The 13223-nt window shown below is 38.7% G+C and overlaps 1 protein-coding gene across 2 annotated transcripts in view; it reads right to left on the bottom strand.

Moving 5' to 3' along the window:
• Window positions 1-13223, bottom strand: part of LOC111869650 (nephrin) — a 641862-nt gene that overhangs the window by 50569 nt on the left and 578070 nt on the right. For both annotated transcript variants that reach the window (XM_023861318.2, XM_023861328.2), the window contains 2 exons: window positions 11559-11703; window positions 10828-10958 (listed from right to left, as the gene is read on the bottom strand). In XM_023861318.2, the coding sequence (XP_023717086.1) occupies window positions 10828-10958; window positions 11559-11703 (276 nt within the window). The remainder of the gene's footprint in view (window positions 1-10827; window positions 10959-11558; window positions 11704-13223) is intronic.

Genomic DNA, 13223 nt, shown 5'->3' with positions numbered 1-13223 from the left:
AGGCACCCACCCACATCATGTTGACCGCACCCACTAATCTCCTGTCGATCCTAAACTTGATGAAGTTCTGACAGACGACCAGTTTACACTGCGGACCAAGTGACGGGGTTCATATTGTCACAAATGTCTGATGATAAGGACGTCCTGGCTTATCATTCGCAGAAAAATTGGCATCACTTCGCCTTCTACTCGAAGTCAGACAAGATTGTAAAGGCAGGTACTACATGTCTCTCAAAGAACGTCTTCACAATTCAACAGCCTTGCCGTGCTGTAGTTGGGTTCTGATATTAGTGTTGCACAAATTACAGTGAAACGCCTCTCACCTGAAGATCCGCTAGTAACTACATTCCTTGTGACCCCGGCACGCTGCCAGAAGCCACACACAACATACCCTCTTACAAACCTTCCCTATATTCTTGACAAAATCGAAGCCCAGACTGACCCTATGCACTGCTACAACCGTCACTCTTTCGACCACCCTTGTGCCCATTGCAAGCGTCCTCCCCCTGATGCGGGAGGCCAACGCCAACTAAGGCTTGGGCCATACGAGCGCACGAAATACGTCCGTTGCAACGAACGGACGTTGCTGAGGACACCACACAGTTGCAGAATGCGGTGCGTTGTTTTCTGTCTGCAATGGAGCCAGAAGAAAGCGTAGCATTCGCCTCTCTTGTTTATTTCTACAACGGACGTCACGACGTTGGTTACAACGGATGTATTTTGTGCGCTCGTGTGGTCAGAGCCTAAAGGTTCCGGAGAAAACGTACCGAATTCCTGTAATTGTGACGCACGGCGTCCAAGCAGTTGCAGTGTAGTTGTGCTAAGCAGGGGAGGTAACGCACAAGGCAGCATCCTACCTTCCCACTGGAGTTTCGTCTCGATGTTGGCAACGCCTCGGATGTCGTAAGCAGCAGTCTCAGGAGGCCCCAAACATGAGATTTCCAGGGTACTCCAGACCCAGTGAATAGATGCCAAAAATAATGGGTGCTGCGCCCGAAGAATGCAGCACTCGGGACATGGTTGGCGTAACAACCACAGGGCAGCAAACAGTGATGGGTATAAAGCACGGAAGAAGAGAAGACGACATATTCCTTAATACGAAAGGGATCTATGGTCTCGTCATGCGAAAATAGGGGTGCCTTCTCTTTCTTCGATGTATGCACTTTGCTGTTAGTCCGAACCCTATTCCCAAGGAGGCCACACCAAACAAGAAGAACGTTATGTGTCTCGCTGTATTTCACTGTCTGCTCGGCAGCCCGAAAAGGGTCGATGCCAATACGACATTGGTCGGTTGAGGAAACCTGTCGAAAGCATCCTATTCCAACGTAAACAAAGCTTATTCTTGAACCCACACATTTCAACCCTAATGATGGAGGCAGAATAATCCTCTGAAACGTCGGTTTAAGCCAAGAGTACTACATGGTTTCACAATCCAGAAGACCACAGCTTCGATTATTACCGAGAAAAAGAGGCTTCGGTAACCTTCACGCGCTTTCGGAAGACCACTGTTGATTGATGCATACACAAATTCAGAAATGTCTGCATAACGTAACAAACTTACTTAATTATCCCGAAAACAGCAGACTCGCTAAAAATATACTGAACATAAAATATGTTTCACTTTTCGGAATATGTTTCGTTTCGGTAAATATTTAAGGACTTACGATCAAGATACGCACAAAAACGCACTCAGACCTTCGTGAAAAGCGTCTGCTATTGTTGTCCGACTCAACGGAAATTCTACGGCGACGATAAACTTTAGTAGAGCTTTTGAATGTCAGATATCACGATAATCGTTTCAACGGTTCTGGAGTTCTGTTACGCAAACAGAGAGGCAGCCTTTCAGGCAGATATGGATGAGGTGACTTTCATACGCGCTCCCCAGGACTAAGAACACTCTCATTAACGTTCTGCAGGGGAAATACGATAAATAATTTAGAATCGTAACCACACGAGATATAGTGTGAACCGAATGTGGGAATCATGTTCGCAGTCATGACTTGACATAAGCAGTACATCTGCTGAAAATGGTCTTACAAATAGAACATATGAAAACACTGTAGCCTAGTTATTTTTTAAGAACTGGAACATTGTGCCATACAAAGAAGAGACAAAGAACAACTGTCTTTCTGAGAGAACAGTGGCCACTGTGCCCTCAGCTGTGTGTCGCAGCTGCCAAAACACTTTTCCCATTAGTGTGGGCGAATTTAAATGCAGAAGATGTTACTGACGTCAATAAACTCAAGAGTGAGCAGAAATACGTGCAGTTTCATGCAGTATTGCAGTCTATATATAGTGTCGGATGTTACGAGCATACATGAAGGATAGTGAGTTTGAACGTATTTAAAATGAAGCAATTGTGACCTAATCCTCGGTTTTTCAAAGAGAGGGACTGAGAAATACATGGACACATCAGTCACGATAGCATATATTGGAACCGAGAATTTCCAGAATACAATTTTAGAACGTTACTTCTAGACCAGCCTTTTCGGCACAGTTACTTTGTGAAGTGTTTAATATCTGTTTCCATATACAAGTGTCATATTATTCTTAAAGGCGTGTGGAGATACACGTCAACTTTAGAACCTGGGAGTTTCGTCTCACTACTAGCAATGCAATAATAACACCCTACGTCGAGAAAACTACATTATACAAGTTTCAAGAAGCTCTGTTAGATACGAAATTGACTACTAATTACAGAGATTATTGTTGAAGGATTCACCTAGCGGCAGAACTAGCACTATCTGCAACCAGCGCCTGTGCACTCTTAATATAACTTTACACCATTATGATTTTATTGTGACCTCAACTAAAAGAGTACAAAAAATGTATACATAACGCTTTCAAAATACTCCCTAATAAGCTACTTTATTGAACTGAGAGAGAAAAAAATAATATTAAACTCATCCTGTGTTATGTGTACAGTATTCTAACTAATTAATATAAATTACGTCATGAAAATGGGTCACATCATACAATGTACATCATAAAAAAAATATGTTCATCATTCTTGGATCCGACTGTATCCGTGCCGGATTCATGTTCATCCCAGGAGGACAGACTGAAGCTGAAATATACAATACTGCACCTTAATATTAGTTTAGAATTCCAGTGGCTACATGCCTCTTGACATACACTCTCTCTTTGCCTGTATATGTCGCCATTCTCAACAGCCGATGAAACAAACTGTTTGCGGTGATGTTTCGCTTACTTTCCCTCTCATTTGTAGTAGTATCTTTGTCAAGTTTTCTTTCGTCTTTCACACTTTTTATTCTTCCAAGAATTTGCAGCGAAAACATAAAATCCTTTTCATTTTTCTAACTTTTTAGTTATGGTCACGTGGGATTTGAAAAGTAAAAGAACAAAAATATTTGGAGAAAGAAAATGTTCTCTTCGTTCGAACTTTTAGTGAAGTACAGTAACCTGCGGAATATTATCATTTCTTCAAGGAAAAGACTAGTCCGAAACGAACTCTCAGTAGTCCTCAGGGGAACGATGGAATATACTGCTGCTATTGTGAGCTCGCCTGCTGTCTTTTGTTCCTCTCAGACCAGTTTCTCTCTCAAGGTAGCCTTAGTTACTGATGGAAACAGAATAATAATGAATGGAGGCAAACTGTGTACGTCAGTGAGAATGCATTAGGATCACTGAAATTAATATTAAACACAATATAACTTGATGACTGCGAAACTTGCCCTCTTATTTTGTGGAAACTATATACATGTTTTACTATTAACATGTTATGGCAGGTGTACGTGACCATCAAAAATGGTGGACAAAAATTCTAACATTTGTTTAAACTAAGATGATTCGAGTGCAAGCCCTATGTGATATTATTTTGGGCCCACTACATATATATCTGTACAACGGAGTTATTTAAAATTTAATGAATCAAAACACAGATATAAGGGGATAAGAATGTTTTCAGTCACAGTACCGTTAAATAAATCGATGGAAGCAAATGTCGTATATTTATCATGGCATATTTTTTTTATAATTTTTTATTTTTCATATTTTTCAGTAATTCTAATATATTTAAAAATTATTAATGGCTATACTTCTGCTGTGGTGATCTTACAAATAGAACATATGGAAACCACTGGAGAATCTCAGAGCTTACAAAGGAATAGAAGTCGAAGAATGATATTTCTTAAAGGATTTCTTTCGTGAAACATGCCATTTGAATTCTATTTCACATTGTTTCCAGAAAGGTAATTTCCGATACAAATTTTATACTGCAGTTGTTATATTCTCCTACTGAAGCTTCAGAAATCTAGTGGTGTGAAATTAGTCTCTTGCAAGAATTCTACTGTTACATGAGAACACAGATTTGACAGAAAAACGTGTGGGGGGGGAGATTATTTTTGTTATAATCAATATTAATGTTGAACAATCCAGGACCATCTAGTATCACCATTAATCATCTTGTAACACTAGAGTCATAATTCCATGATGATAATTGAAACACGTATCTTGGTAATCTCTGTTATCTCTTTCATTAATGGCAGCTTTGCACGCAAGAGTACTGATTATTTCATGAGCTATGACTAAGTCGATACTGAGCTGTCAACATTGGATACTCTGCTCTGACTAGCTTTAAGATAATCAATATATTACAAATTAATGACATTTGGGACAGGTTGCACTGAAGATGGGAAGATAAACAGCAAAACGTATGTTAGCTTCACAGAATACAAAAGACAGGTAACTGAAGCCTGCGGACCACAACATGAATAAGTAATCTTCACAGAACTCTGACAGTTACAGATGTCATATGTGTCAAATGGAAATGAGGATTATTGGTGTGTTGCAAATAATGTCACAATCTATTTTAAATTACCTATTGCCGAAGGAACTTAGAAAATATTGTGAAAAACTAACATGCTGAGATATGAAACAAAAACAACACTGGTATACATTTAGCATGAATCTAATATCTCTTAAATACTGTAAAAATATAATAAAAAATAGTATAAATAAAATTAGGATGGAAAGAAAGGTGCACAAGAAGTTCTGGGAAGAACTAATCACTTATTTTCCTTGATACGATAAGGACAGCATAGAAAACGCGTCCAACAATTATTATGTTTCTGTGTGTTTATTCATTGTCCCGGTAGGCCGTTGCCTAGTAACGACAAAGGCATTTTTACCGAGTAGTTTCCTATCAACGACAGAGGGCTACACATATAGACACTGGGACTGACGGGCAAGCTTAAGAAGCAAGCCTTTAAGATGGGCTCGGACACCATGATGTACACATCAAGTTTCATAAATATTGGTGCATCTATTCAAAAGTTAATAAGGTAGGATCTGCAGACATACAGACGACATTGAGCTCACATAAGCCTACTTCCATCTTTTTTTCAAAATAAGGAAAATAGGATACAAATCTTCAATTCTAAACTCAGCTTTGCCTTTCTAACAGATAATAACACAAACGACGATCAGCAATGATGTTTCGCAATAATCCTGGAGGCATATGTCATTATGTTTCATCAAACAAGATATTAAGCTCTAAAAGTCTGTGACGATGGCAAATTAGTACAAATATTATATTTTTGGACATTATCCATCGTCCTGTTTTTATCTAAAACGCCGTCTTGTTTATTTTTCAAAACACAACGTTCCGAAATATGTTGAACATTATCCATTGTCCTGTCTTTATCTAAAAACACCATCTTATTTTTTTTCAAACCAGAACGTTCCGAAATGTGTTGAACATTATCCATTGTCCTCTCTTTATCTAAAAACACCATCTTATTTATTTTTCAAAACACAACAATTCGAAACGCTGTGTTTTTAAAAATAAAGAAGGTCGTGGTTCTAGATAAAGACAATGGACAATATCCAAAAACATAATATTTTATCAAATAGAATATTGTTTAAAGACATTTTATTATTTTAATGACAAAGAAATGGTGGCATAAATCAAAGCCATAGATTGACGTTTCACTATTATTTAATGTTGTTATAACAGATTTTAACCTATCGTGTTTCCCAGCATGTTGGGCTATACAGTAGCGGTATATAACGTGCTAAGAATTCTGTATTGTGATTTTATTTTCATTCATTCATAATAGTTAAACTAAGCGCTTCCTCTATAATATCAATTTTCATCGGTATTGGCAAACAAAGTGAAAGTCCACTGAAACCTGAAACTAATGTACAGTGTTAAGACCTAAATCTGGTACTGTGTACCTCTGAAAAGGGCAAACTCTGTTACTTCACAGCCCTACAACAGATCTTGCTAAGAGGCCAGTCTCTCTATTGTTCCATAAACTACACTAGTTTGTATGGGTTACTTGGAGGTCCCAGAGAGAGTAAACCCAACAAAAACTGCACCTAGCTTAACATTGAATCCCACCAAAAACAAAAGCACGCATTGCAGTGAGAACAGAAGTAAACTACTTTGGTACAGGTTATGTAATTGTAATGTTTCCAATAGACAGGTTATTACTTTAAGTGCTTCAACCCCCAAGCCATTCTGCTCCAAACACCACTAAGTTCTGTATTTCAGTGAGAGCTGTGTGACGTTGCACTGTAATTTGGTCACGTGATATGGGTTATTTTCTTTCTCACTAAGATACAGAAACACTGCGACTTCTTGTAAATTGCAAATGTCATGTTTACAGAGCTACTTTCACTACACAGTCATTAACAATATTCATTTACCTGAAGATGGAGGCGATATGCTCCTCAGAAACGTCGGTTCAGACAAGATCTACACGGCGCCACAAAACATAATCAAATATGCTTGATTATGAAACACAGGCACCCAATCAAACTGAAACTATGGCATAATCTTTTTAGTCGAATTTTATATTGGTATACTGAAAACTGTCCATGTAATATATAAAAAGACTTTCTTAATAAAAGGTACCAAAAAATTGAAGCTATCCCTGTAACAGGCAGTGGAGGCCCATAGGGTTGTGGGACGTCGAGGTTCCCACATTTTCTCTAGATAATCGGATCACAGATGGCGGTGAGGATCCGGCCGCCTGTTACTCATTTCTGTTAGAGGCTGAGTCGACTCCAGGGCCATAGTGCGGCTGTAAAGATTAGGTAAATTGAAAATAATCCAGTGACTTCATCGGGAATCGAACCCGCCACCTTCCTGCTTGTAGCATAGTGCCTCAAGTAGCTACGCTACCGTGTGTCCCCAAAACTTCCCTAATACGACGTCGATACTTCGGGACGAAATGAACGTATTAATGAAGAAGTTAATACAAGGAAAACTATCCCAGGAGAAAGAATAGCGACCTGCGCACTAACATATAAATGGGTCATTGTTAGAACGTTAATATGGAGAAGTTTGACAAAATGGTCTAAAGTTTGAAAGATATTTTCACATAGGTATGTGCACCTACCTCTCTGCTACTTCAGCATCAAGGCCCTGTGTTATATTTTAATTCGCCCTTGCCTGACGCACTGAAATCATACACAAGTGCTATTAACTATTCATTGACCGCGTAATGCTTCACCCACCAGTTTCTGTTATGCTGACGTGAATATCTACACAAAGTGTGTTTTTTGCGTGTGTGAATATTATATTTGACGCATAGTTGTGTTCCGGGCGTTTAGCTGACATCCACCCTTCAACTTGATCGTTATATGCAATGTCCAACGGCAGGCAGTTTAGGAATTCATGTTTTCCTGTTATTCCACTAGAATGACTATGGCATGGAGATAGGTTATTTTACATGATGTAAAGGGTGAAGTGATAGTAGCAATTCTGTCAGGTCCTCAGATACAGGGTGATCAATGTATGAAAGATGAACACAAAGGTATATCCATTGTCAGTGATATTCCATTGTCATCATATTTACAAGATCTACCATTATTGGCATGACTATTATTGCACTCTTGACACTTATATGAGCCCAGCTATTACAATCATGTCATTGCATGCGATAGGAAAGAATTCCAATAAATAGCAGGTCCCTTAGAATCCAAAGAGTCATCATTTGTCTGGCCGTAAATATTTTATTGTGAGTTACATATATCCACCTAGGAAATTCATGGCTGAAAAGAAAGTTCTCTTCCAACGAGGCGGCTGAATATTAAAAATATTGTCACGTATTCAGGGTTAGCGTGACTAATAATAATGGGTTCTGGATTAGATGGATAGATTTATCGGATACTCGCAAGACGTAACTATAAATAATTATAACACTCTAAAGATTGCTGAAACTACGGTACACAAAATATAGTCTTCAATGTCTGCTTTCACTAGTCGTTGCTATGTAACAGATCTCAACAATAGATATGCCTTTACATATGTTTCCATTATCCGTCTACTGAAAACGGATTTTAACACAGGAACTATGTCAGTCACGATCCAGATATCACTGTATTACAGCATACATAAAGTCTTCAAATCAAATGTTAAATCTTCCTAGGCTGACTGCTAATTCCTCTTCTTAAAAATCCTGTACTCCGAATTCCAATTCTCTGATCTAGCGATTAACGGTCATTGTAGCTCGCGGTGCAAGGGTCGAGAAGGCCCACCCCTTACACATTCATACTTTCATTCATTCATTCATTCATTCATTCAAAGCTATAAACGGACTCGTTATATGGATTGGGCAAGGACCCCACAGAAATACCTTTCATTCTTGTTGCGTATTGTCATATCCGCGTGTTTACAGCTCCGTTGCTTATCACGGGATGTCCGTTATTGTAGCGTACTGTTGTAGATGCGTGTTTACAGCTCCGTTACCTAGCACTAGATATCCATTATTGTCACGTATATTTGTACGCATTACCCAGGAACGGGCTGTTTACCATGAATCTCTCTTCGTCGGAACGTGTTTATTGAGCCGTTGCCTAGCAGTAGGTCGATATGTCACAATATTCTGTGCTAATCTCAAGCCATCATAGGCCTATTACATGCTAATACGCAAGAAAATGTTTGATCACAATACGTCATAAGATTTGTTTTAATTTAGAACTCGTTCGTAAACTAACACATTCCATGGGGCAGGGTCGTTTGTGAGAATATAATAGTTACTTATCTAGCCAAGAAATTCACATATTTTATTCATTAACATATTCAAAAGTGACAGCCAATGGTCCCTATCTTTAGCCATATGTAGCCAATCCATATTTTCACATTCTATTTACCAACGATCTATTGAAACGCTATTCTCTTCCAATCTACGCTAGGTCTACCAAGCAGTGTCCTCATTTCAAGACGTCTCTGACGTGATCAGCCTAATAACATATATTATAGGTAGCTCCTGGTTACGCATTTTTCTCCAGTCTCCTCTTAATTTGTCCTCCATTCCGGTTTCATCACTCACCTGAACACAATGATTATGCGCTCCTAATCAGCATTACAGGTTTAAGCAAACTTAAAAAATTATGAACTACAAACAAAGAAACAAACAAACAAAACTCCGTGGTTCTAGTCCAGGGGTCTCCAAACTTTTCGAACCGCGGGCCACATTAGATAATTCAGCACTTTCAACGGGCCGGATAAAATCAGAAATTAATAACTCTAGGTATATGAGTTTTATTGAAAGAACAGAATTTCATAAACTAAATACAAAGTACATGAGAATAAATTATCGTACATTAATGACAACAGACAGCAACAGCAAATGCTCATATTTTCATTACAATTTATAATAAAACAATTAATGTGAATGATGGAACTCTTTTTGCATTCTTAAAATCTGAATAAATTGAGGTTCAAATTTTGAAACGCTAATCACAAGTAGCGACTTTAAATGTTCATCGGATAACTTTTGGCCTGTATTTCGACTTGATGTACTTCATCTTGGAAAAAGTTTGTTCACACAGATATGTCGTCCCAAAAATGGAGATAAATTTACAAGCAAATTTCTTTAAATTTGGAAACTGCTCAGATCNTTGCTCTGAATGCCTTGATAAGTGCAAATAAATCACAGAGTAAGTTATTTTCACCCTGAAACTTTAAATTCAAATGGTTCATATGGTTCACCAGATCAGCAAAAAAGGCTAATTTCCAAAGCCACTCGGTATCTGATAAAAGTGGGTCGTGGTGGTTTCTCTCGGTAAGAAATATATCAATTTCATTCCTGAGCTGAAAGAAGCGCGAAAGAACCTTTCAACAGCTAAGCCATCGAAACGCAATATAATATGTCAGGTCAATAACTCGGAACTACATTTATCAGTACTCACAGGAAAATTAGTTCAACTGGAGCATTTCTGCACAATTCTTTCGCGGGCCTGATAAAAATCACATCGCGGGCTGCATGTGGCCCGCGGGCCGTAGTTTGGAAACCCTTGTTCTAGTCCGCAAGCGAACTATACTGACCGAGCGACCGCCGCTTGTCGGCGAAGTTAGTGCCAACTTTAGCGGTTAGAGGGTGTCGCGTGGTCAGCGCAGCGGATGATGGTCCACACAACATGTTCAGAGTCTTGTTCTCAAGCCATAATCTATTCGCTTCTCTTATAGAAAATGGTACAGAATAACGAATAATTATAGTTCTGTACAGTTTATCATCTACGGTGTACATAGGCTGTATAACAATACAGATTATGAACCAAACGGCAACATGTGTTTGAGAGTTTTAACGTGCTCTTAATATCAATGTATACTGAAATTACAGAACACTGTGAATTCAAAGATATAAACATACATGGAAGCTTAAAAGTTCACCAACATTGGTCCGCTGAACTGAAAAGATCGTTCAGAAAAACTATCCCTATAGCGGGAGTGGAAATAGATGGCCAGCCTATTGTAATTCTGTTCGTGTTCAACTGTATCTCATTACAGAAAAATGAAATTCGTATTCAGCCCGAATAAGAGGGTAAGGAACAAACAGGAAAACATTTACTTACATTGTGTTTCCAGACGACTTTGTAAGCCCAGGGGTTGGCATGAACTTTGCACTCAAAATACACATCATCGCCCTCTTCGATGTCATCAGGGTTGAGATTTAGTCCTAGCTCCAGTTTCAACATAGGGACAACTATAAAGACAAATTTAAGTGTCTGTCAGTAGCATGTCATTCTCTCACATTCGTGAAGTTTAGATTCTGTGTCACAGAAACGAGAAACGAAAGCGTCTATCTGGAAATCTGTGTTATTCTGTTGAACACTGCTGCCAACCTAAATGTCAGTACTGTTTACGTAAAGTAGACTGTTCTGCTGCCCATTTAAAGAAGTTGTACCTAACATAAAGTTTATTTCACACACGCATGCGCACACACATACGACCATATTCAATAAGAAGATAAATGGATGTAATTTACTAACTCTGATATAATGTTACTTCTACATATTTCTCAGGACTATGAGTAATTGTGAGAAATCAGACTTCATTTTCAATAGACCTATGCTTGTGGTACAACAATGGGGCTATTAAGTTTACGTTGCATGAATCATGCCGATTCATTTTAATGTAATTGTGAGTCTGATAGCTGCCTGTGAAATAACGTATAGTATAACTATTGATTTTTAAGATAAATTTATCTCATTTATCTCACCAATTTGAGAAATAAAAAAATCATTAAACGAAGTGTCTGAATAAGAAACAGTTTTGTAGAAATAACATCTAGTATCATACTTACAAAATACATTCAGTTTCCATGAATCTTCCTCGACAGCTGCGTCAATAAATTTATTGACTGCTCTACATGTCAAGGTTTTTCCATGGTCTGCAAGCGTGGGGGTGAAGGTCAAAGTTGAGTACGTTATGTTTCCATCTGATGACACCTGCAAACAAACAGACAAAAACAAATATTATTATTACATTTCTGTCACGTTATATTCTCTCGCATCGTGGCCCAATATATTTCGGAACAAATTTCAGGTTTGACTGTTGCTACTGTGTTGGTGCGACCGTGTGAAGGAGTGTTTGCGGGGGGTTTAATGGTTTTCATTACTACTGAAACTTGGAAATAAACTGCACGTTTATGTTAGAATTAACTGTAACGATGACAATGACGGTGATAAAAAAAATTCCAATTGAATCTTTAATTTTTACATGTTAGCTCAATAGGTGCAGGAGCCAATTACAGAGTTGGATAAATTAAATAAATAAAAAACAAAGAAAAACTATGCAGATGTAGGAAAAACTATATACTATATATAACATATTGTGACCGCCTCTGTGGTCTAGTGGTCAGAGTTACTGACTACAGATCCAGAGCTCCCAGGTTCGATTCCCGGCGATAACATATCTTCTGAGAAGTAGTGGGTCTGGAACGGGGTCCACTCAGCCTCGTGAGGATAATTGAGGAGCTATTTCAAGGAAATTGCGGCTCCGGTCTAGGAAACCGAGATTAACGGCCGTGGGGATTCGTTTTGCTCACCACATGACATCTCTATCCGCTAAAGTTGGCAATAACTTAGCCGACAAGCGGCGGTCGCTCGGTCGGTATAGTTCGCTTGCAGGCTACAGGCCACGGAGTTTGTTTATTGTTGTACAACATATTGTACGGCATAATAGATGCAGGGCAAGCATAACTTTACAGTAACATAATATTTACATATAACCAAAGGTTCGTGTTAAATAAATGACTGTCGAACATAGTGGTGGTGTTACATATTTCATTTTTGAGTAAACCGTAGTGAAATGAATAACATTATTATACAAAAATGAAGGAAAAATGATATTAAAGTCTCTAATGTTTCCTAGTGGAACTGCAATACCCGCTGCATTGTACAGCGAATGGGCTTTGAAAAATATAACCACACATACAGAGAAGAAGTAATGTCACCAGAATTGCGTATTTCAGATGACAGTATCAAATTACCTACAGTGTTAAGTTTCAAATTCAAATAATTTTAACGCCGCTGCTTTGACGGGCGGAAGCATGATTCACAGAAGGACAAAATACGTCACTATTGAAACCGATCTTCCCTCTAATCCTGAAGGTCGAAATAACAGACCGTTAAGTAGCGAACGCGGATATGTGTGTGACCACAAAATCATTCACTAGATAACGCTAAAGGCTGAGGCTGGAAAAACTGCCGTCATCACAAAACTAGATTACTTTCCACTTACGAAACGTTATGGAACTCTGGGACCGGAAAATTGCCTATCAGCCGGTTAGATTAGTACAATTAGCACGGGGAAACTAGCTAATCCGCTTTCTCTAACGGCATGGTTGATAACCTGTTGATCTGTTTGCAGGACCCCACATCTGCTTGCTGAGACCGCAGGCCCGTGATTGATGGATAGGTTGGTGGATTAACATATGGATGATCGTCACTCCTCGGAGACATGGAAA

Source organism: Cryptotermes secundus, unplaced genomic scaffold (genome assembly GCF_002891405.2).
Source record: "Cryptotermes secundus unplaced genomic scaffold, Csec_1.0 scaffold769, whole genome shotgun sequence".
Classification (NCBI taxonomy): Eukaryota; Metazoa; Arthropoda; class Insecta; order Blattodea; family Kalotermitidae; genus Cryptotermes; species Cryptotermes secundus.
This window is presented reverse-complemented; position numbering and strand designations above follow the sequence as displayed.